Genomic DNA, 27,543 nt, shown 5'->3' with positions numbered 1-27,543 from the left:
TAAACTGAGGCAACCTAAGCCACAAAAGTCCAGACCCCCCACCTCGGACCTGCCGGGAGTCCGTCCAGATAATGAACACTGATCATGGCGTGGAGCTGGTGGGCTCCCCAGTGTAGTAGAGAAGACTGGGGGTAGGGGAGGAGGAGGCAGCTGGGGCTGCAGGTCTCCAGGCCTGAGGGCCTCCTTCCTGTTTGTTGGGAAGTGACTGCCTCCGAAAGCTGCTCAGGGGAGAGGAGGGAGGCCATGACGACTTCCGGGAAGCTGGCCCGAGGCCACCCTCCCCGTGCCCACATGGGGCCCGCTGGCCCTGGCTTAAAATAGTGCAGTTCCTCTGCCGGGCTGCGGCTCTCGGGCCCGGCCCAAACCTCACGGGCCGCCCGCTGCTGCCGGGCTGCCAGCCGAAGCCTGGCGCGGAGGGGATCCACCCAACTCCCCAGTCCTCCCCAGACTGAGGCTGGAGGCTGTCTGAACAGTGTAGGTGGAGAGTTACAGAGAAAATAGGGATTCCCAAGTCAGAAATCCGAGATTCGTCTCAGCTCCAACACTGACCAGCTGTGAGACTTGGGTTCATCCACCTCTTCTCCGAGCCTCGTTCCAATATCTAAGAGGGCGCGTGCCCGGCTTTCAACCTGGATGAAATCACATATGTAGACCCTTCCGAACCTCACCAGGCATAATGTGGACCTAAAACTGGGAGTTCCCTTTGCCTCTCTTGCTGGCTGTAGTCAAATGCCTGCCCCGGGGAAGGGCCTCCTAGCTTTCCTCAGTTCCTACTCTGCTCCCAGGACTAGGTGTTGAACAGGGAAGGTCTGTGTGGAGAGAGCTTGCAGGGAGGGCAAGGATGGGGCTGTGGTCTCCATGGTGAGACTTGTTACCAAGGGAACAAGACTCCAAGAGCCCTGGGTCTGACAGTTGGGCACTTTTGCCACAGGATCTCAGAGAGGCTGATTTCAGGTGGAGCTAAATCCCTGGTGGGCAGCCAGGCCAAGGCCAGGTAAAACCAGAGCGGTAGCTTCTGGCTCTGCTGGGTTTCTGCTATTGGGGTGTTAGGGGCTGCAGCCCCACGCACACAGCTTCCTTTTATGGATTGACTTCGTTGAGCCCCAACTTTGAACAAGCCTTAGTGAATCCTTAAACCCCTAAGACATAGGCATCGCGATCTCCACTTATCTAACGGGGAAGGTGAGGATCAGAGAGGCATCTATCTGGGTCAAGGCCACATTCAACTGGTAAGGGGAAGAACTCGGATTAGAATTGAGACGGTGAGACACCGGTTGATGGACCTGCTGTCACACAAGCTGCCTGAGGGAACGGTCCTTGGGAGGGCTTTAGGGAGCCACAACCCAACCTGGTCCCAACACTGTCCCCTGCCACCACTTCTGGCCTCAGACTTACATAACCCAGAAGAAGCTGATTCCTCTTCAGTTACACAGAGATGGACACAAGCTGCCTGAGGGAACGGTCCTTGGGAGGGCTTTAGGGAGCCACAACCCAACCTGGTCCCAACACTGTCCCCTGCCACCACTTCTGGCCTCAGACTTACATAACCCAGAAGAAGCTGATTCCTCTTCAGTTACACAGAGATGGTCTTACTTCAGAGGGTTTGCTTTTGAACAAGGATCTCAGCTCAGATCCTGCCTAATGTTAGGTAGGCACTCAATCACTACTGGTTTCGTATTCATTCCTGAGGTTACATACAAGATATGTAACCTCAGACAAATTGTTTACCCTCTGGGCCTCAGTTTCCTTATCTATAAAATGGGATCACTACAGCACCAGCCTCATCGGGTAGCTTTGAGGAATCAGTGATCGAATGCACACAAAATGCTTAGCACAGCGCTTTGCCTTGCTCTGAATGCAAGTTACTTTATTATTCTTTACTTCCAGATTATTGCCTGGCACTCAAGGAAACCAAAAGCTCAGCATCAGTTAAGTAGCAATTTATAAGTTTAGAGCAGTATTCTCAACTTTATTCCATGGAACATTGTCCCAATAGAATTTTAACAGGAGAAAAAAATGTCGCATGTCCAAATACTTCTGGGTAGACCCAAATTGATCTTGTTCAGGTAGGACTTCTCAGAGTCTTTAATAAGCCAGTGAAGGCTGGGAATTAGAGAACGAGTAGGTGCAGTCTCTCCCAGTTTTTTGGCACTAGAACTCCTTTTCCCACGGGACCACCTTGTGGGTCGTCCATGTTCTGAGAAGCCACAGGGATTCGGCATCTATAGCATTCTACGTATATCTGGGACAGCACTGCCTTCACATCAATTCGGTTGGGTCTGTTCTTTCATTTCTTACAGAAATCAATCCTTTATTGTTTAAGAGTTTTGTTTATTGTGCTAATAGCAAAAAGTTCAACCAAAGGCCGTTACTGAGCTTTGTTACAAACTCCAGACATTCATATTCAGCACTATTGAATTGCTAAGGCCGAGCAGGGAGGAAGCCTGTTGTAACTTTGGTATCAGATAGACCTGGATTCAAAAGCCAGTTCTGCCACGCACTCGTGTCACTGGGCCTCATTTCCTTGCGCCTCCATTTGCTTAGAGTTAAGATGGGGCTGGGACCTGTATCTTGCAAAGTGGTTATGAGCATGACTGCAGACAGTGCAGGTAAAGCACCCATGTCCCGCACATGCTTGGTGGTCAGCAAATGTGTTCCTTCTCCTCGCATCTCTGTCTTCTCTGTTCCCTCCTGTGGGGCACGAACCGTCTATTAATTAGTTCTGCAGCATTGCCTTTGTTCTAAAACCATCTCTTTCAAACCTCAAGGGCTCTCTGGTCCCTTGTGCTGGAGGAGCCTGAGGTATAGGAAGGCAGCTGGGCTTCCTCTCATTTCACACGAGGATTTAATAGACTTTTGATCAGACTCGCTTTAGCCTTTATCTTCCCAAACTGAGACTTCGTCGTTCCCATTTGTCTTCATACAACCCTCAGCCCACGCGCTGGCCCTTCTCTGATCCGACAGACAAGCAGGGTTACAGGACAGTCGGGCAGATCTGGATTCAAGTCCAGACCCTGACACTTCCTGTAAGACTCCGGGCACATCCCTTGACCTCTGAAAGCCTCCATTTTCTCAGCTCTAGAAAACGTCACCTATTTTCCGGAAGAACAGGTACCAATCGCTGGGCCGCGGTGGCACACCAGGCGGGCCACCCACCAGCACACTGCTTGCTGTCTCTGAGATGCGGTTCTTTCCTGAGACCTAGCACATGGCTTTCCTTCCCCAAACTCCGAGTGTGGCAGTCAAGGTCCCAGGTGCTTCTCCAGCCTCAGCTCTTGCTAATCCCTCCCGTCGGCACCATTCCTGCCAGGCGTTCCCTTGTTATACCTGATAGTTCATATTTTTCTGATTCACAGCTGGGCCTTCAAACATGTTGATCCCTTGACCCGGTCCCTCCTCCTGTCTGGTGACTTGCTTCAAAGCCCACCTTCAATACTCATCTGCAGCCCTTCCTGAGCAGACCCAGCCACCCTCCTCTAGGCCACTACGACGCCGTACTCACCCTCCACAACCTGAGCCCACTGCACTGCAAAGGGCTGGGTTTTGCCTCTCTCACGGGACTATTCCTCTAGTTGTGCCACCTTCTGGCTGGGAGGCCTCATATGAGACCCTTCCTCATTTAACTTCAGCTTCTTTACATATAAAATAGAGGTGATAATCCTTTAAATTCAAGAAGGTTCAGGTTTGTGAAAAGCCCCAACACAGTGGCAGCGCCAGGCACAGAGCAGGCACTTCAGCTTCATGAATCCAGTTCTAAGCAACATCCCTCCGCCAGACTCTCCCTCGGCAGTAGGACTGGGTGGGTGTCAAGCAGGAACTAGATCTGAAGGCATGAACCAGCTCCTTAGAACACCCCGTTGCCCCTCCCCAGGACCCCAGACAAGCGTCACAGACAGATGCCATGTTCAGGATTCACATTTATTGGTTCAAATACAGTACCTAACATTTTCTAAACATGCATTTCACACTAATTGGTCACATTTCCACAGGTAGTCAATTCACAGAAAAGGGCCCATCCCTTGCCAGCTGGCAGGGTGGGAGGTAGCAGAGGGCCTGGGGTAGCCTGCAGAGCCCACCAACTATCGCTTGGTCATGCAGGGTTGATGGAGCCAGGCTGGTGGGTGGCCCTTGGCCGGCCCCTTGGGGACAAGGGCTCAGAGACATCCATTTACTTGATTCCTACACAGGCTGTGGGTAGAGGTGGACTTCGGACAGGCAGCCCGGGGTCAGCTTGCGAATGCATGTGCCACCAGAGCCCCTGACAGTGGGACAGTGCTTCCTGTGTCTTGGATCCCAGGAAGGAAACAGAGGCCTCAAGGGGGTGGCTAGTCCCTGGCTAGGCAGGTGTGAAGGACTCCCTAGACACAGCGCAGACATTACAACGCACCCACAAGCCCCTATCGCAGGCCTGGGAGGGCAACACAGACAAAAACACCAACCCCCAGGGCAGGCAGGGCTTCTCTCCCGACAGAAACATGTAAACAGAGCAGGAGCTACACTCTTCTCTTCCCACAGGATTTCTCAGAGGAATCGACCAGGATGTCACTCAAGAGGTAGTATTTTTTTCTTTTTCATGAAAATTTGAGTCAACAACATTATCACCTATTATAAAATATTTCAGAGAAAGGAAATCATGATCACAAAGGGCAAAAATGGTATTTAGGCTGGCAGGGCTGGCTCCAGGATTCGGAAGACTAGCCTCCATCAGCAACACAGCTTTTTTCTTGGGCTTGGAGCAAGCTCTGGCCTGACTCGCAGCCCCCCTTTGAGCCTGCAGCTGATTCCTGAGCAGGCGGTGGCCCACCCGGGGCTGCAGGCCCTGAGGAGGCAAACCAGACAGGGACTGGATCGGACAGAGGGACCAGCGGGCAGAGCAGGGCCACTGTGGCTTGTGTTCCAGGACAGCCAGCAGTCTTCAAGCCTCAAGGTAGCCCAGGAATGGCCAGGGCAAGCCCAGCTCGCTCCCAGACTCGGGATGCTCTCTGGGGCTCCTGCCTCAGAGGAAACAGTCGAGGTCTTACATCCAAGCCCAGGAAAGAAGCTGCTGCTTGTGGCAGCCGAGAGAGGGGTTTCTGGGGACCCTGTAATTAAATAGACATCCCTGAGCTGTGGCCCTAGAAACCCTTGCCTCAAGGCTAACCAGTTTCCAGCACCTGGTGGAATGATTGCCGTTTCTCATCCTGAGACACAGATAAAACATCATTTCACAGACACTGGACATAGATGCTTCAAGCCGAGGGAAAAGGGAGGAATGATCAACTGCAAAGGCAGGGAAGTGCAGGGGGTGCTCATGGGTCAATGTGGGGAAAGGGTAGTGAGTTTTTTTGTTTTTGAGGGTTTTTTTTATTTTTTTTATTTTTACTTTAAAAAAATCAATAAAGAAAGTAAAAGGGCTGGTCTGAAAGACTGGATTTCTTAAAAACAATTACAAAATTTTAAAAAGCAACAAAGAAAGACATAGACCAGGGGCCCAGAGCTAAAGACTTGGAACCACTGCTCAACTTCCTGCCCCAATGGGAGGCCAGGGTCCCTTTAGTTTGGCCAACCTTGCACATGGCTTAGATGTTGCCCATGCTGGGCTTGTCTGTCTCCATCTGCCCCACTCCCCAGCAAATCAAGAACACTAAGAAAAGAAATGGATAGCAGAGCAGGGCAGCTAGCCAAGAGCCCAAGGTTTTAAGGGCCTGGTGACCTGGCCATGGCAGGTACTCACTTCCCTGAGAAGGGGGTGGCAGGTAAGAGGCAGGCTGGTGTGGAGCGGGTAACTCCATATGCCATGGAGACCCTAGCGTCCCTCTATTCCTCCTCTGGTTCTGAAGAACAGGAAAGTTCCTGCCTGCTGCTTTCTATCCCTGGAAGTTCACCCACCTCACTCATGGGTTGGGCATGGAGGCTGGGTGTCTGTCCCTTTGAGCCAGATGGAATGCTTTGAGACAGGTTCTGGGAAGTTTCTCTAGACTAAGGTTAAGACCACCAAACCTTGTGAAAGACTCCAAAAGTCTACAAAGGAGCCAGCGAGCATAAGTTGTATGTGAAGTTCCAAGATTCCAAATTTTGTCTTGGGTCAAGAAAACATTCAAAGGGAAAGGAAGGGAAAAGCCTGCGTGTTTCAATGCAGTACAAGAAGGTGGGATTCTCCTTGACCACGTGGCTTTCAGGGCCATAGTTTTATGGTGCAAAATTTCCCACTCAAAATGAGTGCTGTTGGTGGCAGGAGATCAGAGAGAGGACAGGAGAGAGGGAAATCAAGAGACCACATGCATGACATTTTCTTCTTCCACTAGCAAAAAGGCTACCTGTTAACCAAAATTTATGGGAAGAAAGGCAAAAAAACAAACACAACACACCTCCCCCTCCAACCTTTCTCTGTGTCCTTCAAACCAAATTCACAAATACATCTAGTGGCTGACCTAACGTCTCCACACTGCTAGCTACACTCCTACCATCTCCTCGTAATACCTGAGTTTGCAATGCAACACATTCATTTTACCCTGTTTAAAAAAAGCCCACGTCATAAAAAGGACTGGGTGCAGAAGACATTAAAGGCGGTCCACAGGTCAGGCTCTGGCTCAGAACACACGGCCACTTGGCTCCGAGATTCTGCAGGGCACTTGCAATGAATGGGCTCTTTGTTCTGTGGAATCTGCTGCAAACATTTGTAAAAATGGATTTGTACAATGGCAACTTGCAGAACCTTTCCCCCACTCCACAAATTAACAACTTGCTCTGTTTAATGCTGTGTTATTGGAGAGACATGTTCTTGCCTCACCAGAGAGCAATTTCCTTTGATACCAAACCAACCCGGTAAAATGCTTAATTTTAGAGAAAAGCCATTTCAAAAAATAGTAATAATTTGACAGATGGAGGTCTAAGCAAAGAGAGATACTACACACAGGAGCCATCTTGGAGAAGGGGCTCCGATATGTGCCTCTTCCCTATGTGGAGGAAAACAGCTCGGAGTCTGACCTGTAGCCAAAGAATGTGACCTAGTTGGTTAAATAAAACATTCGGGGAAACAAAAATATTGTGAACCGAGAAATAAACAGATACAGACACACACACACACCTTCCCATTGACATGTGAAAAACATTCTGATTAGACCTTTCCTGAGGAACACATCTCTTCTCTCTCAGAGCAGGTGGGGAAATGGCATTGAGGAGTAATGCTCTGAGTTTCAAATCCATCAAAGGACAGTCATCACTCTGCTGGTACCCGTAACATTTCACTGGAAAGAAAAATTACAATCTGACACAGACTACCTGGTCTGCACACAATGTGGTGGCCCACGGTGGCCCAGTCTTCTAGGCTGGGCTAGGAAGAGAGCAAATGGCCTTTGACTAAACAGGCAAAAGGAGGTGCTGTAGGCCCTTCAAGCCCACCCAGAGGTGCACCCCTCTAAGTGGTCTGTCTGCTGCACTGGCTGTGCGAGGTACCTGGGTGTAGGCAGGGACAGGTGTTGTAGTAAGGCAGTGAAGGGAAAAGCACCTAAAGAGTTCCAACAGCTACGGCGTGGCTGCTGGCCAAAGCCAAGAGGGGAAGGAACACTCCCCAGGGTAGGTGGGGCAGGTAGTGAAAGATCAAGGGGGCCAGGCTATAGTCTGGAGAAGGGACAGCCAGGCCCTTAGGAACATGAGGTAGTTTAAAGCCCCCCTTCCCTTCCAGGTGCTTGGAACTCCAGCCCTCCAGGCCTTGGCCAGGACACTGATACTCTAAGGGCAGCTGCGCCACTCTGGGCTTTGGGCTTTCTGCTGAGGAATCCTGGTCTCATTTTGGAGGGATTAGAAGAATTTGGAGTGGAATATAAAGGCAAAAATTCTGGTCAGAAGGGTGAATGGTCTTTCCAGGATGGGACTGGAGGGGTGGGGGGGACGACAGAGAACTCCAAAGTAGGAGTGTTTATTCTTTTAGCAGTATGGACTGTGTCCCACTACCCCTTGAAGAAAACAAGGTGAAAGGAAAAGAAATCAGGAGTAGGCACCTGGATTCAGAGCATGACACTGCTTGGCTGTTTTTTCAGACGGCCAATAGGAGGTCAAGTTTATAAGGAAGAGGCAAGGAGTCTAAGGAAAGCAAGCCTTGGCAGATCCAGGTAAGGAAACCAGGTAGCTGTGAGCCCCAAGGGAGCTGGTAGGCAAGGCCCGAGGATGACACTATAGCCAGGACCTCGCCTGGAGGAAAAGTTAACAGTGGCAGAAACTGATAGTGGTGGTTCAGATGGTGGGGTGGGGGCCCCGCAGTGTGGTGTGAGAATAGAAACCCTTCTCCCTGAGGACTTGTTCGGAGGGAGGACACTAAACTTAGATTTGGTCACTGTGCCCCCCTCTCAGCTTTCATGCTTTCCATAGAAAGGGATGGCTTACATCCTCATCTCCTGCACTGATCCCACTGTCTCCCCCACTTTGCTCAGGAAATCTAACACCACTTTGCCCTTTTATGGTGTGTGCTTTTACCTGGCAATTCTGTGGCTAGAAAAGGCAGTTTGCTCTCTGACAGACAAATGTATGAGTCTGCTGAGAACATGTGGAAAAAGTAGGGATGGTCACATCCCTCCCTTTCCACTGAGGTAGTCAGTCGTCTTTGTCAACATTATGGAAATAGTCATCTCAGCCCCATCCCACCCTCCCTCAAAATATAAAAGAACTATCTCTAAACAATGACAACACTGTAACATTAAACATCTTCACATTCTGTAAACTGCAAGGAAATGCATCGGCTGCATTCACACAAAAGCATGTGCATCATGTTGAAGGCCATACATTCAACTCTGTCGTGAAATAAATATATAGAAAACTGAGCTTAAAAAAAAAAACAGACAAACAAACACAAACTCTTCTTGCTAAGGAGGCGATCGGGAACGCTGCTCCACAGCCTCCATCTTGGTCTCTGGGCTGCTCTTCGGGAGCCCGTCCTGCCCACCCGAGGCTTTGCGGCCGGCCTGCGGAGGGCGCGGGAACAGGTCACTCCTTGCTCACACTTGTCTTGCAGGAATGCAGCACCACCTTGAACAGGAGGGGCAGCTGCTCCAAGGGGACATTCACCATTTTTCCTGGGAACAAGGTGGAGAAGAAGAGTTAGCAGCGGCGCTAGAGGAAGGGCAGGTCCTCCTCCTCGGGCTGACGAAGGGCGGATGCTGCCTTTCTGAGTGACGGGGCGAGGACAGTGCCAGGAGGATCACAAAGACAGTGTGGGCTGATGTCCGAATGCCAGGCCCGCTGTGGTGCCTGAGAGAGCCTAGCAATGGCGGAAGTTACCCTCACTGCTATTATCCAGGGAATACTGACTCTGTGCCAGGTGTTTAAATGCACCGTCTCACTTAATTCTCACACTATTTCTGTGAGATAGATATTACTTTTTATCCCCATTTTACAGATGAGGAATCTGAAACTGAGAGAATGTATTCCTAGATGCCCTCTTAGAGCTTAACTACCACAAGAAATTTATATTCTGCTTTTTCCCCTGACGAAGTCTCTAACTAGCATTCTATAAAAATTGTTCTTCGGAGCAGCACAATGGGCTAGTAAAAGTACCGAGGAGAAAAGGAGGTGGGGGTGTGTCAGGGACAAAGAGATGGAGAAGTCCAGGGTTAAAGGGGCTGCAGGTTTCTTCACTGAAGGGCCTCTCAGAACACTCAGTAAACACCTGCAAACGGGCCGTGGTTCTCTCTGGCAGCACCTTAGAGTCACCTGAGGAGTTAAAAAATACTGATGCCCAGGCCCCCTCATACCAATTAAGTCAGAACCCCTGGAGGCGTCACCAAAACATGGGCATGTTCGCAGAGCTTCCCAGGCGAGCCCAGCGGGCTGGGCTGAGAGCCAGCTCTGGGGGGGGGGGGGGGTGCGACCGCCCCTCACTTCAGAGGGGCACCTGACCAATGTCTCCTCTGAAGATGCTGGGACACAGACATCAGAACACCCCTCAAACCTAACAGCTGAGGTCTAGTTCACATCTGCTAGATTACTCTGGGTCCAAAGAGTAGAATAAAAATTCCTTTGCCAAATTAAAAAATTTTTCCTTCAAAACTCTATTGGTGAATTTGACAGGAACAATCTCTGTCTAGAGGCTCACCTCTGAGCTGCTCCTCAGTAAGTGCTGCGTGACTCTAAACAACAATCTCTACCAAATGAAGTAAAACAACTAAAACCCGGACTTTGTATTTCAAAGGACCTATTTAAATATCAAGAAGCTCAGCAGGAGTCAAGACAACAAAACAACAAAAATTCCTTTGCAAACATAGAATTTGAGAATTATTATTATTATTATTTTTTTTCAAAGACATTTTATTTTTTATTTTATTTTTTTATCCTCACCCAAGGATATTTTTCCATTTTTTGTACAGATAGAGTGGGAGGGAGAGAGAGGAAGGAGAGGGAGAGAGAGAAACATCGACGTGAAGGGACACATCGAGTGGCTGCCACCCGCACGACCAACCAGGGCCGGGGACAAACTGCAACCAAAGTACGTGCCCTTAGCGGGAACCGAACCCGGGTCTCTCCGGACCACAGGCCGACACTCTAACCGCTGAGCCAAACTGGCCAGGGCGAATTTGAGAATTATTTTAAAGATATCACTTCAAATCAGGGTTGGGGAACATCTGTCAAGGCCCAAGAAATCAATCCCAGCGAACATCACACACCTCACCAAACTAGCCTGACCAAATAGAGCAGGCTAATTTTTAAGTTGATAATTTTGTATGGCCTGCAAATGATGTTATAAATACTCAAATAGCCCTTGGCAGAAAAAGGTTCCCCACCCCGGCTTCAAATGAATGATCCCCAAAATGCCTAGAGGCAATTCTATGAAAGAAAATTGAGATATAATTAATTCACTTACCATAAAATCCACCCTTACAGTTTATAAATCCAGAAATGAAGTTAATCTGAGAAACTCTGAGCCTGTTTCCCATCCACAGAGTTTGCTCTGAGGTTAAATGATATAAGGCCACAAAGTACCCTGCACATCACAGGTGCGGAGAAAATGTTAGATTATTTTCCCTACAAAGAAAATGCACACTTCTTGGTGTAGTGTGAACTTTTCTGAGGGCGAGGGTCATACTGCTTTTATGCAGTTAGTTGGTCAGTCATGGGCCTGGAATGAACTTCTGAAAACACTGCTTGCCTCATTCTCTTTATAAGCTGAGAGAAGCAAGGAAGGGTTGGTAAACCAGCACCTGGAATGTTACCTGCAATATACCGAATCTCAGGTAAGCACATCATGAGGTCAGGAAAGCGGTTTGGCTGATGTGTATATTTATATTCAGTGAAATCCTGGCAAATGTACCAATATCGCTTGTTCAACTGTTCCAGCTGTGAGGCACTGGTCAGACCCCTGATATCTGTGAAGAAAACCACACAGGTTATGGAAAGGGCTTTCTAATGTGGAAGAAACACCAACTCCTCGAATAGATGCATATTTCAATGAAAGTTATTAAACACTGTCACAACAGGGGATCTTTTCTCTTTCTGAAATGGAGGAACAAAGTTCTGGATAAGGGAAGAGAAAACAGATAAAGAAGAAAAAAATTATACAGGACAATCACTAGACTGAGCCCCTTGAGAGCTAGGTGTTATCTTTCTCAACTTCACACCTGGCTCCCAGCACAGGTCTTGACACAAAACAGGCACCATTAGATGCTGAACCACTAACTGACTGATTAATCTACCTTACCTAATTTGTCCTTCACGATACTGTTAAATTTGCCCTTTGCTGGAGCCAATCAGAAGCCATGCTGACACCTCAACATTCATGCCTGTACATATATTCACATGCTCGCCTGTATTTTTTTTTTAAATCCTCACCCGAAGACATTTTTGCATTTATCTTCAGATAGAGCGGGAAGGAGGAAGACAGAGAGGGAAACACTGACGCCAGAGAGACACATCGATTGGTTGCCACCCACACGACCCCAACCGGGGCTGGGGAAAAACTGCAACCGAGGTACGTGCCCTTAGTGGGAACCAAACCTGGGACTCTCTGGTCCACAGGCCGACGCTCCAACCACTGAGCCAAACCGGCCAGGGCTGGTCTCCTGTATTTTTGCTCATACTACTCTATATATAGAGTTCTCTCTCTCTCTCATTTCTTTCTTCCTTTTTTTTAATCCTCACCCAAGGATATTTTCCCATTTATCTTCAGATAGAGTGTGAGGGGGAGAAGGAGAGAGGGAGAAAGAGAGAGAAACATCAATGTGAGAGAGATACATCGATTGGCTGCTACCAGCACAACCCCTACCAGGGCTGGGGACTAACCTGCAACTGAAGTATGTGCCCTTGACCAGAACTGAACCCACGACTCTTTGGTCTGCGGGCCAATGCTCTAACCACTGAGCAAAACAGGCCAGGGCTCTCTCATTTCTTTACACACACACACCTACCCCCTTTTTTAAATATAAAAATATGGATATTCTCTATATAAATCTTACCCAGCTTTTGAAGCCCAACCTAGATTTCTCCTCCTCCAAGTAGTTGCTACTGATCTCCCCCCAACTGAGGCTCAAGTAATATGTCACATGCCATCAGAGTATATTTCTTGAGGCCAGGAACCTAGAATCTAATTTATTTTTCAATGTCTTTAATGCTCACCCCAGGGCCTGGCCTAGGGGAGGCACACAGAATACCAGATGCATGCACGACTGGTACAGAAGCAGGAGGGGGAGGAGGAAGTAGAGAGGAGTGGTTGAGTCTCTGGACTAGGCAAGTGAACGCAGGAACAGAGCACTTATAATGTCACAGACAGCAAAACAGCCCAGTTCCACTCTGAGAGCAGAGCACCCAGATGCTACTTTGGAAAAAAGAGGACTCAAATTCTCCTTCGTACTCTGGTTACCAGCAGCTACCAAGCCCCACTTCACAGGTAATACTACACTTAAATCACACCCAGCACACTTCTAATGAAAAGCTATGCTCAGTGGATTGAGCGTTGTTCCATGGACTGAGAGGTCCCAGTTCGATTCCAGGTCAGGACACATGCCCGAGTTGTGGGCTCAATCCCCAGTAGGGGGCGTGCAGGAAGCAGCCGATTGCTGCCATTCTCTCACATCCATGTTTCTATCTCTCTCTCCCTAAAAAAAAAATAATCAATAAAAACCTATTAAAAAAAAAAAATCCATGCTTGAGCCCTGGCTGGTGCTGTCCAGTAGTTAGAGCGTCAGCCCACACACCACAGGGTTACGGATTAGATTCCCAGTCAAGGGCATGTACCTGAGTTGCAGGTTTGATCCCCAGCCGCAGTCAGGGTGCATATGGGAGGCAATCAATCAATGTGTTTCAATCCATGTTTTCTCTCTCTCCCTCCCTCCCTACCTTCCTTCCACTCTCTCAAAAAATCAATGAAAAAATATCCTCAAGTGAGGATTAAAAAAATATAAAAATAAAAATCAACGGAAAAAAATATCCTCTCATGAGGATTAACAACAGCAGCAGCAAAAACAACAACAAAATCCAAGCTTGATATGAATTTCTATGAACCCCACTCTGCCTGAAGGGGCCGTCAGAACCACTGCCAGCCTGTCGCAGAGGCCTTATCTCCAATAGTTTCATCAGTCACTCTGCTCTTCTTCAGTCACTGGTAAACTTGGTACATATTTTAAATGACGCATGTACTGTCCTTGGTGTCTGCGTTTAAATACATTGAAACTGACTTAACAAAGCAAATCCTCTTCCTTCTGCTATGAGTTATAGAGACTGTGGCATTTAGGTTTTAAGAAAAAACCCAAATCATGCCCTGCACTACAGAGGGGCACAATGATGGAGAGGAAAGCTTAGGCTTTCCAAGACTGCTACCCATATGGTGTGTCACACTCTGTGTGACGGTCCCTAGGGTAAAGGGCATGAAGCATGAGGGAAAACTGTTCACTGGCCAAAAAACAAAGGTCCCCTCTTTCCCACACCCAAGCCACTCACCTTGATTTAAGAAGTTAATTGCTTTCATGCAAGCATACTCCTCATTGCTGACCTTTAGCTGATGAAACTTGTGATACAGGTAGATGAGCCGCTCGATCACCTCCATCCCTTCATCACTAAATCTGGGGAATGGACACAGGTGTTAACAGTGGGCTCTGACACCAGCAGAGATCAGGGAAGGAAAAACAGAGGTTTCTGACAGCTCCTTAAGGCATCTAACATTGGTAGAGGATGAGCTCGGAAGAAACAGAATCCAGAATTGTTTGTGAAGAACATGTGGATCCATGGTTTGTCTAGCGGCCAAGCAAGACAGCTCATACAAAATGCTATTCCCAAGGTCAAGTAGGGTCGATCATATCTAAATCCAGTTCCATCACATAAAAGCTATGAGACCTTGCCCTGGCTGGGTGACTCAGTTAGCTGAAGCATCTTCCTGTATACCAAAAGGCTGCAGGTTCAATTCTCAGTCGGGGCACATACCTCGGGTTCGATCCTTGGTTGGGGTGCGTACAGCCGACAACCAATTGTTACTCACATCAATGCCCACCCCCCACTTACTCTCTAAAATCAAAAAAACATATCCTCAGGTGAGGATTCAAAAAAAAAAAAAAAAAAAAGCTACAAGACCTTGGGAAAGTCATTTGACCCCTCTAAGCTTTGAGGTACTTCTCTGTACAATAATAATGCTTGCCTGCTTGGGGTAACAAGGACCAAAGGAGGTTTGGGATTAAATGTGGAGAAATATGATGTCATTAACATACTGCTGTTGTTGAGATGCTGCTTCAGTTTCAGTAGCAGCTGCCATTTGACTCTCTGCAAGCCTCTGCCACAACGCAGAAAAAGCTGCTGATCGTATTTATTTAAGTTCACTGTTTCCAGCAGGGCACAGTGAACATTTTTATTGGGCATCCTTGACTTCAGCTAGGGAGGGAGTGAAACATTAACTGAGCCTCCATGCCATGCCAGTCTCTATGCTGGGCACTTTATGTGCATTATCTCAGTTAATTTTCTCAGCCCTATGTATGAGGTGAGATCATCATCACCAGTGTACAGATAAGAAACTGGAGTCAAAGAATAGAGGGGACTGGTCCACAAGCATGCAGTTAGGTGGTGGCAGAGCCAGAACTTAGAACCAAGGCTAATTCCCCAAGGCCCCGGTTTTCCCACTATCTAAGGTGGCATCCCATAGCAGAGAAGACTCAAAGTTCCTTTCTTTGGATTAGATGCTCCTTGAGAAAAGACCAAGTTTTAGGCAAAGGAGTGCCAGGCTAGGGGACTAATACTCTGGGTCATAGTGGAGAATGTCTCATAACAGAGATGGAAATATCACCAAACCAAGGAGGCAAAGGCTTAATGGGAAGCAGAAGTTTATAAAAGCTGGGGTCAGGTCCAGCCTCCGCCATTCTAGGAGTGGGCTGAACTATGGGCCAAGGAACAATCCAGACAGGTCTCAGATGCAGCTCAGTCACAGAGATGCTTAGCCCATGTCTGTTTCCTGGTAATATGTTCAGATCTGGGTAATGAACATAACCGTACAGCTCCGTGCCAGGCAAGAAGGCCCTAACTGGGTAGAGTTCAAAACACCTGGAGATGTACTACTGCTTTCTGCATTGACTTTGTAGGCTTTGCAAGGGCTTGGCTTGTGGGACAAGCAGGCCATTTTTCTTCCCTGGAGAAAGTCTGGCTCTGGCTGGGGCCAGAGGCACCTGCACTTCTCAAGCACCAGGGGGAGCTGCCGCAGCAGCTCTGTCCAATCAGAGCTCTGACCCTCTGCCTCAAGGTTCAGTTCCCAGTCAGTCTGTGCCAGGGTTTTTTTCAGTCAGCTGATTTGAAGTTCAATGGCTGACTCCGTTTCTTTCTGCTCCTGACTTTTATGACTTTATAATACTTTCCCAGACTGGCTGATAAGGCAAATTTATACTGAAAAACCACCATAAATAAACTTATCTACCACTGTACCACTTGTTGAGTGTGCTACTTGCCAGGCACTTTGTTAAATATTCTACATATGTAGCCCGGCCAGTATGGCTCAGCGGTTGAGCATGACCCACGCACCAAGAGACTGCCAGTTCAATTCCCGGTCAGGGCATATGTCCAGGTTGTGGGCCTGATCGCAGTACGGGACATTCAGGAGGAGGCCAATCGATATTCTCTCTCATCGATGTTTCTATCTCTAACATTAATGAAGAAAATCAAAATTTTTAACAATTCTACATGTTATTTCACTGGATACTCCCAATAAATCCCCAAAATGGATGCTGTAATTCTCTTTGTTCACATGTGGAAACAAAGACTCAGAGGTTATTTATTGTGCCCCCTTTGCATTCTTACATTTTACCCTCCTGAGAGTCCGTGAGGTAAGTAATATCACCTCATGCTGGGAATGAGGAAACAGAAGAGGTGTCTTCCCCAAGGTTACATAGTAAATAAGTGGTGGTGGGCCAAGGTTTAAACCCGTTTTCTAATTCTAAGCCTCTTGCTTTCTCAGCACTATACTGTCTCCTAACTGACTGCCTTGCTCCTAACTGGTAACTGCAAAAGGCTACCACATGCTACACCAGGGACCAAGAGAGCTCTGTGTTCCCACAGGAACTCAGGCAGACCCAACCCAGAACTGCCTGCTGGGCTTCCATGATGCTAAGACTTGCAGGAGGCAGTGTGCCCAGGAGTGAGGCTTCCTCCTCATCACAGTACTTGGTTGGCTACTTCTGTTCTTGAGAGGACAAATTCCTAGTATCTGCTTGGAGGGGTGAGGTAGGGGTGGCAGGGGGTAGGGTATAAAAAAGGGGGTTGTAAGCAGAACAACACTGTCAGCATCTGTCTGGTGGCCAAAGCAGTGCAGCAAGCAAAGATAACACTCTCTCCCTTAATCAGCAACCTCTTGCCCCAAGTGCTACTTTGGCACTACAGAACCTGCAGGTGTGTGGCTATCAGCCAGACCCCTTAGCCAGGAGTGCCAACCTTATTCCTGGCTGAGTCTTGGATTAAGAGACACAAAGGAGCTCCCAACTGCCTGGCCTGAGCATATGTCCCAGATCCGCCCTTTCTCTTAGAGAAAGCACATATCTCTTTTCCAAATTTCTTAGGACTGGCTACCATCATGGACCTGTGGCAGTGTGTGTGGGGGGGATGGCAGCCAGCCCAGCAGCCCCCACTCAGTATCCACAGCCTGACTGCAAAGCTTTCCTCCACACCCCGCATCCCACCCCTTGATAAACAAATTGTTCTCTGTTTCATGGGCTGGCTTTCTCCTGCAGCCGTGCCTCCTCCACATCTGCCCACTCCACAGTTCTAACGCCCCTGTATTCCCTGTCTACAAATTATCAGCATTCAAAGCCAAAAAGTTGGACAAAAACACCCATTCTTCTTCTGGGTTCCCATTACACAAGCATGCTAGGACAAGAAAAACATTCCTGCCAGGATCCCCCAAACCACTGGACCATTCAGTCAGCAATTGAAGCTGACACTCTATAAGTTATGTCCCATTAAGGGGGCTGAGAGGCCAGTTGTCTCTTTTTCATTCATCTAAATGTACCTACCCCCAGGAGCAGTCACCAGCAACAACCTTCGAGGAACTGCCATCTCAGCACCCACACAGACTCCAGGATGAAAGTAAGACTGTAACACCAGGACACATTCCGGAAAGTCACACTTTTGGAAAGGCTAAAGAATTTCGGAGAGTGCAATAGTAAACAGCCCGGGCTTTGGATCACAACAGATTTAGGCAATACTCTCAACTCCATATCGTTTTAGCTTTATAACCTTGAGTTTTTGCCTTTCTGAACCTCATGCTCCTCATCTGAAGAACAAGGGTAATATTGGTACAGTCTCTAAGGGTGGTGGTGAGGACTAAAATAATGTCTGTAAAGCCCTTAGGATGGAATTTGGCATAATCAACAGTCTATAATTTTTAACTATTATTATTAATAGCATCAGCATCATCACTCCCATTATCAGAGCAAAAAGAAAAGACTGTGTTTCCTGAACCTTACAGCTAGGGTCTGAGCAGGGAATCTGGGAGGGAAATTTCCAGAGATCTGGCAGAAATGCAGCTGGTGCTCATGAGGTACAAGTGCCCATTACAGCCCATCTGGTGCAAGGCACCTTCTCCTGAGAGGGAAGGAGTCTTGATTAGGGCCAGGAGCAGTCACTGGCTGGTGCTACAATCTGCTTTAAATCAAATTCACCCAGCTCACTGTCTGATAACAGCCTGATTAAGGAAAATGGGCACCATAAATTTGATTCAATATTTGAGAAGAGAAAAGGAGGTGGTCATGTATCATCTGGGAAAGCCTATTCATGACAGCAGAAACCCACTTGCACTCAAGAGTTGTGAAAAAGTAAAGGCATTTTGGGGGAGTGGGATAACGCAGAAGCCGGCAAGGTAGGAAAGAGCTATGGCTAATTACAGACTCCAGGCCCTGGGTTTCTAGCAAAGAGGGGACTGCTTTACAGTGATGAACTTGATTCCAGAGGTTCTTATAGTTTCATTTCCTCTTGGGCAGTTCCACATGCATCTCAGATCCAAGAGACCCCAACTCAAATTCAAAGTGGCTCACCCCTCAGCCTGCTCTTCTCAGGCTCCATTATCTTGGCTAAGACATTGGTGCCCACCCACTGGCAGCATCCCCAACTTTTCCACTCAAAGTCCCACTGACTTTACCTCACTGCCATCTCCTAACTCTGTGCTGCCCCTCTATTCCAATAGTCACTGCTGCTCTGTCCATGCCTATTTTCGTTCACCCAGGCTAAAGAACAGCTTCCTACCCAGCCACCGCCCTCTAGCCTTGTCCATACCAATCCATTCTGAGCTTTACAGCCATGGGGATCGTCCAAAAATGCAACCTGACCATGTAATTACTCCACTTAAAAGTGTCCTATAGCCCTGGCCAGTTTGGCTCAGTGGTTAGAGTGTCAGCCTGTGATCCGGAGAGACCTGGGTTCAGTTTCCGCTAAGGGCATGTACCTCGGTTGCAGTCTGTCACCAGCCCTGGTTGGTCGTGCAGGTGGCAGCCACTCGATGTGTCCCTTTCACATTGATGTTTCTCTCTCTCTCTCCCTCTCCCTCCCTTCCACTCTATCTGAACAAAAAATGGAAAAATGTCCTCGGGTGAGGATAAAAAAAAAAGTGTCCTATGACTTACTCTGGCTGGTTTTGTTCAGTGGTGAGAGCATTGGCCTGTGGACCAAAGGGTCATGGGTTCGATTCCAGTCAAGGTCATGTACCTGAGTTGCAGGTTCGATCCCAGCCCCCGTCAGGGTTGTGTGGGAGGCAACCAATTGATGCGTCTCTTTCACATCAATGTCTGTCTGTCTCTCTCTCTCTTTCTCCCTCCCTCTCTCCTTTCCACTCTTTCTAAAAATTAATGGAAAAATACCCTCAGGTGAGGATTAACAAAAACCAAAACCAACCAAGAACAGAAGTGTCCTATGACTTAATACTATTTACACAATAAAACCCAAATTCTTCAGATTGGCATTTAAGCACCTTCATGACCTATCTTTTCTGTACCTTTCCTTCCAGTCCTTTCTTCCCTCATTTCTCTGTATCTCAGATACAGTCTCTCCATACCCTAATCCATAGGACTGCTTTTGGTCCCCTGTACAAAGCAACCATCCAGGATCTCAACTTCTAGGACTTTCTGTTACTCTCCTGCCTTCCTCCTGTTCTCTATAATCTACCAAGAAAAATCACACTTCAAGATGCAGCTCAAATGTCTTCTGTTTGGGCGAGCATTCCTTGATGAAGCAAGTAGAGGAGCTCACTCCTAGTCTATGCTTGCACAGTCCTTTCATTGCCCCTCAATCTCCACCAACATCACCCTAGATTGCAGGCAGTATCTGCTTCCATATGCCTCCCAACCCCCTAAACCAAGAATAGGGGCTCTCATATCAGAGTCAGAAACCATGTCTGCATCACCTGTAATCCTTACACTTCTCCCCACAACACACAATAGGTGCTCGGTAAATGGGCGTGGGATCAGAACTAATATGTTGAAGTTTAACAGGCATATTTCCATTGAAGGCTTCCATAACTGAGTAGGAATCCTAATAACAAATCTATTTCTTATCATTGAACCTACTTGCCAGATCAGCAGCAACATGTGTTAGCACTGTTTAAGAGAACTTTCCATGATGATGGAAATATTCTACCTCTGCACTGTCCAATATAGTAGTCACTAGCAACACGTGGCTACTAAGAACTTGAAATGTGGCTAGTGCACATGAAAAATTGAATTTTTTATTTTAACTAACTTAAATTTAAAAAGCCACCTGAGACTAGAAGCTACTACTATTGAACAACATAGCTCTAGATTCTCCTTGATAAGGAGTCTTCCTAGGAAATAAAAATTTCCTCACTAACTCAGCTGTTACTGGCCCCTGCCTTGCTCTTGGGGTACAAGGAATTGGATACAGTAGAATGAGGTGCCTTATGAAGCTCAAAGCCACAGAGAGCCCTGCATGACCAGTGATCTCTGCCTACTTGCAGAAAGCTTAGGGAAATCCATCACTCTAGAGGAAGTGGAAACCACAGGCTGACTTTCTATGCAGTCCCAGGATGCACTGGTGGATTCCAGACAAACAGGGAAGCCAGGCTCGCTGGGCCAGCTCTGCAAACCCTGACAATATTAGAGCAGGCTAACTGTTATCCAAACAATCAGCTCTGAGTTATAGAGCAGGAGACAGGAATTTGATGGAAACAATGAATTAGAGGCTCAAGACAAGAGGTTAGGTCATTTGTAAAATCAGATATATCTGTTTATAGGACATAGTGTCAGCTGGGTTAAAAACTATGTCATTTATAGATCACCCTGAAGCCAGTAGGCATCACTAAAAAGGAAATGTTAGAAAACCAAGGAAGACAGTCAACACCAAGACACCTTCCTCCCTCAGCTGTGCACAGGGCTCTTGAGGGGCTTGGAGCTTTGCTTCCAGCCTACATCTAGTATTGTCTTTTTGCCATGTGACTGGGTGCCAGAAGAAGATGCACCTCAGTCCTATGTAGAAAAGTGTGGGGGCTGGGACCCTACCCCTCCAGCTTTCATTGATGGGAACATCTTTTCTTCCCTCTTTCTTAGTGCTCTGGAATACTATGACTTCCATTAATTTGAACTGTCCAATAAAGGTGAATTATTAACATGTCTATTTAAATGTTGATTTAAACTGTATTTTTCATATGGATTAATTAATAAGCCAGAAAAGCTGTATCAACAGATCACGTGTCCTGATTTTGGGAGTCACCATGGGATCCAGGTCTCCAAAGTGAGTGAGTAAAAGACCTGCTCTCCACAGGGGCATTAGAAGGATCCTGGCCAACTGAGATGAGACTTTATGCTAGAAAACACTGAGGAGAACAATAGTTTCCTCATCCCATGCCCTTATCATTTCACTGCATCTCAGATGCAGTAAAAGAGCCTAAGCTTTGCAGCTGGGCAGGCACAGCTTCAAATCCAAGCTCCAGATTCAACCCTAAAACCCTCAAGGGCAGGTCTCTCTGAACTTTAGTTTTCTCATCTATAAAACAGGCACAATCATACCTATGATGATGGAGGCTATGATAAACAATAAGACAATCACATAAAATACCAAGCCAGTGCCTGACACACAGTAAGTATACCACAGTGAATCCTAGGTCTTGCTCTCAGACTGTGAAACAACATCTTGGAGCCTCTCACTTTATAAGCAAAGTTTAGATTTTTGTTCTTCCTAGATATATTATCTTACTTCAGTAATCAAAATGTAGTAAAAAAAAAAAAATAACAGCTTAGCATTCTGCTAAGCTCTGCTGCACAATATCGTTTATTCCTCAGAAGTACCTTGTTGGGGAAGTTGTTATTATCTCATTTGTTTTTGCATTGGGAAGATGTTATCATCCCATTTTATAAATTCAGAACCTGAGGATCAGAGACTTGACCAAGGTCACAAAGCTAGTCAGTGGCAGAACAGGGCTTTGATGCCCATCCTTTAGAGTGCCAGGCAAGCCTGCTGCCTTGTAGGGATGACAACGGTTTGGTTGCCTGGGAACTCCCCCCAGCCAGCAGCCCTCACCTGTGTAGCTCTTCATCAGAGGGTGAGTACTTGGCAGTGACATCAGCCAGCTCCCCAAAGATCTGCTTGCTGTAAACGGTGAGGGAGGATAGCAGAATTAATTCCTGCCACGTAGAGCTCAGGAGGCAGGTGTAATCCTTGATTGAGAGCTCGCAGAAGAAAGGCAGTTTCTTGATCCAGGCAATCTGCCTAAAGAGCAGCTCATCAGCCAGGCGGCAAAGCAGGGCAAACAGCTCTGCCTGGGTCACAGCATATCTGGGGGTAGAGATAGGGGAAAGTCACTTCCAGTGGCCAGAGGGTGAGGATGAAGAGCACAGGAAGAGGAAATTCCCAAGGCCACAAAGGGTCTCTGGCAGTGGGCTCCTTGCCTGTCACTGTGGATCTCCAATTATATTAAACTCAATCAGATAAAGGGGCAGGAGTGGGGCCCGTAGTAATCTCAGGACCAGAGAAGTAGGTTTGTGAGGAAAGGTTGCTCAGGGGAAAGGAATCTTAGAAATTTTGTGCAGTTATCAGGGAGCATGACTTTTAATATTGGTGTCCACTAGAGAAAATTCCCAGCCACTCCTGTACTTGTTTTGGCAATGAGGGTTCCACCAGGGGAAATCTGGTGCCCACCAAATACAGTGGCTGGCAGAAAAACAAGCCTAGGGCCAAATGGCTGAGAAAGAACAGAACAAGTTCAGAAGCTTTTCCTGCTCTCACTACACCCCCTGGTGGTGAGAGTTCAGAAACCAGAGTTAGAGTTGTTCAGCCCTTCTAAACTACTGCAGGATAAAAACAGCAGGGCATTTCTCAGCTCTGGGCTGGATGACACAGGGGTCCCAGTGTTCTTTCTCTTAAGGCCCCTTGGCATGACTCTTCCCCGCACCCCTATGTCCGGATCTATAAAGTTTTTATGTGCCTTCTTGTAGGTAGATATTTTAATTTCTCCTTTGAAATTGGACCAGCTTAAGAAATCTCAGGATACCTTCTGGATGGGGTCTAAGCTTGGAAATACAGTGATACCTCGGTTCTCGAACGCCTCGGATTTCGACCAAATCGGTATTCGACCAGGAGATTCGAGAAACTTTTGTCTTGGAATCCAAACAAATATTTGGAACTCGAACTTCCGAGATGAGCCGAGTTGAGCCGAATGGCGTTCATTCGGCCCAGCGCGCCTTGCTTGCGTCATCAGTGTGAGTGCAGAGAGAGAGTCACGCTTTGTGGAGAGAGTCACGCTTTACACTGAATTTAACCCTTAGACATACTGTACACTTTTATTTCTTGTTGAGACTTATGTTTTTCTACATATTATATACAAATTAGGCCAGTAAATAGGCATTTTCTGGGGCTTGGAATGAATTAATCCAGTTTCCATTATTTCCTATTGGGTTTCATTGCTTCGGTTCTCGAACAATTTGGTTCTCGACCGTCCTCCTGGAACGAATTATGTTCGAGAACCGAGGTACCACTGTACTCAAAGGGCATATACTGCAGGCCAAAGGAGTAATGGGTGCAGCAATGGATGGGCCTAAAGGTTAAACTATTATCTACTCAGGTAGCTGACTCAGGCCTGCACACACGGCATCAGGCTACCCATGGGTGTGTTGGCTAGGGATGCAGACAGGTTAAAATTAGTTAGTGCCTTCAGTGTCTGGCTTAGGAGCCTACACTTGATGTATGATTATCCAAGAATTACAGCTCATCTCTGGCTCAGAAGTGTTCAGACCCATCCCGGGGCCTGGCTTACCTACACCCAAGCAGAAACAAAAGCCTAATTCCACAGGGATTGATAAAAAGTCCCAACTCTATAAGATGCTCAAGAGAAAAACGAGGGAGTACTAACATCAAAGATAAGCACAGATTTGCCTTCTGATGCTGAGCCATCACTTACCATTCCTGACATATTCTGAAGCCTGGGATAAAGCAGCCAAGGATGAAGGTGGGTATGGGGTAGGAAGCATTTTGAAGTTGCAAGGGCTAAACGGCATGGCTCACTCACCCATCTTCGATCAACATGGGCGTGCCCAATGGCTCCAGGTCTTCAGCTGATACCAGTTGGTGAATCAGACTGTATGACTGGGGATCCAGGCTGCGAGCTTGTGGGGGCAGAAGTGGCGAGTGGGTAGAATAGCTAAAAAGGTGCGGTATGTATTGATAGTGTGGAGGCACAGACATCCCCATGTACTGCTCCCTGAATGCCATAAATCCATTTAGTTCCACAGACCTACTGGAGAGAAAAGTCTCATGTCAGGTAGAATCTGGCAGGCCTACTGCTTGCTACTCAAAGAAATGAGCCAAAAGGTGGCTCAGGTGTTCTTTGGCCATGCAGTATGTCTTCATCAAGCCAGGGACATAATTAATGGTTTCATACACCTCTCTTCTACTAGATAGGGACTCTGTAAGTGTGTGTATGTAGAGCTTACCACACTCAGGACCTGGTAGAGGAGATACTGAATAAATATTGGCTAAATAAAGTCTTCACAGATTTAACATTTAGAGACTTTTTAATGGATACTCTTAGACTATGACAAAGGTGGGTGTTTTGTTTTTTGCTGCTAAGAAAACTAAAGCATTGTCAGGCCAAGTGCCTCACCAGGCCACAAAACAAATCTAGCACTTAAACAAATCTGGCATGTGGCAACAACTCCCTAAACATCCAAAGGAAGGAATAAACTAAGGAACAATGGAATGAATAAAGGTTATAATGAAATATGAAGAAAAAGGCAGATTCTTATTTTCCTTTCCTGTTTTTGGAGAAATCTAGCCATGCTTAACCAATTAAAACAAAAACCTAGTTTTATTTCACTGCACCTCCTGAAACAGGAATCAGCAAACTATGGCCCACAGTCTGTTTTGGTAGATTAAGTCTTACTGGAACACAGCCACTCATTCACTGACATACTGTCTCTGGTTGTTTTTGTACTATGATGGCACAGCTGAGTAGTTGAGCCCCAGACCGTAAACCTGCAAAGCCTAAAATACTTACTATCAGGCCTTTATAGACAATTTGTTGATCCCTTTTCTGTAAGAAAGATTTCTGGGGAAAAAGCCTTCCCTGGTAGCTGATATATTTCACACTTAACAATGAACTTAAGGTACCATTCTTGAACCAAGAGTCTCCAAATTGGTATTCTGTGATAGCAGCAAAGTTGACTAGGTTAAAAAGTTTTTTCTGTTTCTTAAAATTTATAAAGTGAAAATCTTCACTCTTGCTAAGGCAGAGAAATTATAACATAATTTAACATTGTCAGTGTGGCCTGTTTGATTTCAGTGGTAAAGTAAATGAGAGAAAACAGCTACATTTAAAATGTTATATGTTAGGTGAATAATGTATGGGTACAAATAGCAGCTATAGCACTTTATCAATTTGCAGAAGAGAGCTGACATTTTCAAGGTCTTTAGCAAAAATGGGTTGTGAAATGCTGCTTTGCATTATGCTGGACCCTACTCCAAAAGACTGAGGGAGCAAGTGGCTGAGACAGACTGGCAGGAATATTCAGCACAGAAAGTTAGTTCCTTGTGTCCACTTCCCGGGTGATCCCTAGATGATGCTGGGTTTGCCTTGAAGCTCACCTGGAGGACAGAGTAGAGCCTGGTGAGGGCTGGTTGCTTTCTGAAGCCCTGTTCCCAGGGGAACTGTGGTCGCTGTCACCATGGTTGCTCCAGTGATTGGCCTCTTCCTCAAATTCCTGCCCAGACATGATCCTTTCAATCTCTTCCTCTGATATCTTTGACAAGGAATTGATACATGTTAGATTGGGTGCTCAGGATACCTATCTGTTCCTTCTTTAGGACTGAGAACTTATTTAAACTTTATGGGGATTCCCAAACCCTCTAATGAGAAACTCAGATACCCTCTTCTCTACCTCCATACTCCAGCTCTATCACCACTAATTTAGGACAGCTTGGTTGCTTGCATCCCAGCACCACAGTTCACCATAGCCTTATTCTTGTCCATTTACCCCTCTCACACCATAAAGCCTCTAGGTTCTTCATAGCTCCTTTGTCCTTGAGTCCATCCTTTCCTACCCCTGAAACACCTCTCTTCAATAATAAATTATTATTTGACCTTTAAGACTAAATTCAAATGTCCCTTTCTTTATTAACCCTCCTATCACTACCTAGACACAATTTTAGGTCCTTCTTCTATCCATTCATAATTTCATGCATTCTGAGAGAAGGGTCGAGCAGCAAAATGAGTCAGACCACCATTGTTCTAATCAAGGATCTGCCACCTAGTTGTATGATCTTGGGCAAGTCACTTAACTATTAAAACTTAAAATCCTTCATGTATATGGTGGATAGAATAATAGTATCTATATAATAGGATTGATGTTAGGATTAAATTAGTTAATACATTATCACATTTTTAGAAAAAGGCCCACAGCAATAATTATGGAAGGCTTACACTGATATCTTTGTTAGTGTTATTTTTATAGCACTTATGGTAATGAGTCATTAAAATAGCCTCTACAATACCTAAGGCTATGACAGGATTTAAAAAAATAAGTGCTGAATAAATGCATGTTGGATAAATAAACAAGTGCTCACTTATTAAGTATTGACCAAAAAACTTCACATGGATTTTCTTAGTAAGAAAGTTCAGACAAATGAACCGACTTGCCCAAGATCACACTGCATACCCATGTTTGGGCAGGAGTTTGAGGAAGAGGCCAAAGTATCCAAGTATTCAGTCCAGTGTTCTGGCTGCTTTGCTACATCATATAGGGAGTAAATAGACACTTTATAGAAGTGTCTAATCCTAATTGGCTAAACTCAGCACGTAGAATGAGAGTGAGTGCTAAGGAGAAAAGTCCAGATGAATTTTTATTACTTGTTCCTTTGAAAAGAATGAGTACATTATCTGCCAAGTCTGTTTAACTCAAACTTGCATAATTCTTTGCTCCAGGAGCCTGTGAGGAAACCTTGAGCTGTTTCGATCATAAACACGGGTGGCATTTAGAGGTGAAAGCCAGAGAGCACACAGGAATTGGAGGGAAAACAAGAAACATTTAACTGGTGTACAAATTGAACGATTGATCTTAAATAGCTTGGATTGCATACTGAATTGAGAGACTGTCTTTCTTTATTCAGCCACATGTAGCAAACAACAACACTTTTTCTCTTAGGGGTCCCTAGGACGCTGAAATCACATGTTTTTCAGACATGTGAAGACAAATGGCGCCATCGAACTACAAGATACTGTATCTACTGAGGCCCTGACTGAAGCAGCCTCAGTGATGGTGGTGAGAGCACCAGAGCTTGGTGAGCATGGAAGAACTTCAGCTGGGTGAAAAGGGCTGGTCCTCGGAATGTCAACTTATTCCAGCTGAGAGCCAAAGTCAGCCTGCACCAGTCTCTCCCATGGAACTCTGGGAAATCACTGATGCATTGAACAGAGGATGGAACATGTTGGGAGTGCTTGACGCTGGGTTCAAATCTTATCTGCATTTTCCTAGCTGAGCACTTACTGTTGAGCAAGCCACTCAAGTTCTCTAAGCCTTAGCTCCCTCATTTGTAGGAGATAATGGCAATAATACCATCTCCCTCATAGTTTAGGGAGCAAAGAAATATGCAGGTTTGAGTCAGATAGACTTGAGAGGTTAATCT

General features: G+C 46.5%; 1 protein-coding gene across 3 annotated transcripts in view; it reads right to left on the bottom strand.

Moving 5' to 3' along the window:
* Nucleotides 1–8,676: 8,676 nt before the first annotated feature.
* Nucleotides 8,677–27,543, bottom strand: part of NR6A1 (nuclear receptor subfamily 6 group A member 1) — a 221,244-nt gene continuing 202,377 nt past the window's right edge. The window contains exons 5-10 of one of the 3 annotated variants that reach the window (XM_036260978.1): nt 25,507–25,661; nt 23,933–24,160; nt 21,949–22,203; nt 13,900–14,021; nt 11,181–11,333; nt 8,677–9,047 (exon numbers count right to left, since the gene is read on the bottom strand). In XM_036260978.1, the coding sequence (XP_036116871.1) occupies nt 8,959–9,047; nt 11,181–11,333; nt 13,900–14,021; nt 21,949–22,203; nt 23,933–24,160; nt 25,507–25,661 (1,002 nt within the window). In that variant the 3' untranslated portion in view covers nt 8,677–8,958. The remainder of the gene's footprint in view (nt 9,048–11,180; nt 11,334–13,899; nt 14,022–21,948; nt 22,204–23,932; nt 24,161–25,506; nt 25,662–27,543) is intronic. The other 2 variants (XM_036260979.1, XM_036260977.1) reach the window with 2 other exon arrangements.

This window comes from Molossus molossus, unplaced genomic scaffold (assembly GCF_014108415.1).
Source record: "Molossus molossus isolate mMolMol1 unplaced genomic scaffold, mMolMol1.p scaffold_m16_p_14, whole genome shotgun sequence".
In the NCBI taxonomy this organism is placed as follows: Eukaryota; Metazoa; Chordata; class Mammalia; order Chiroptera; family Molossidae; genus Molossus; species Molossus molossus.
Note: the sequence above shows the minus strand (reverse complement) of the source record. Positions and strands in the feature narration are given on the sequence as shown.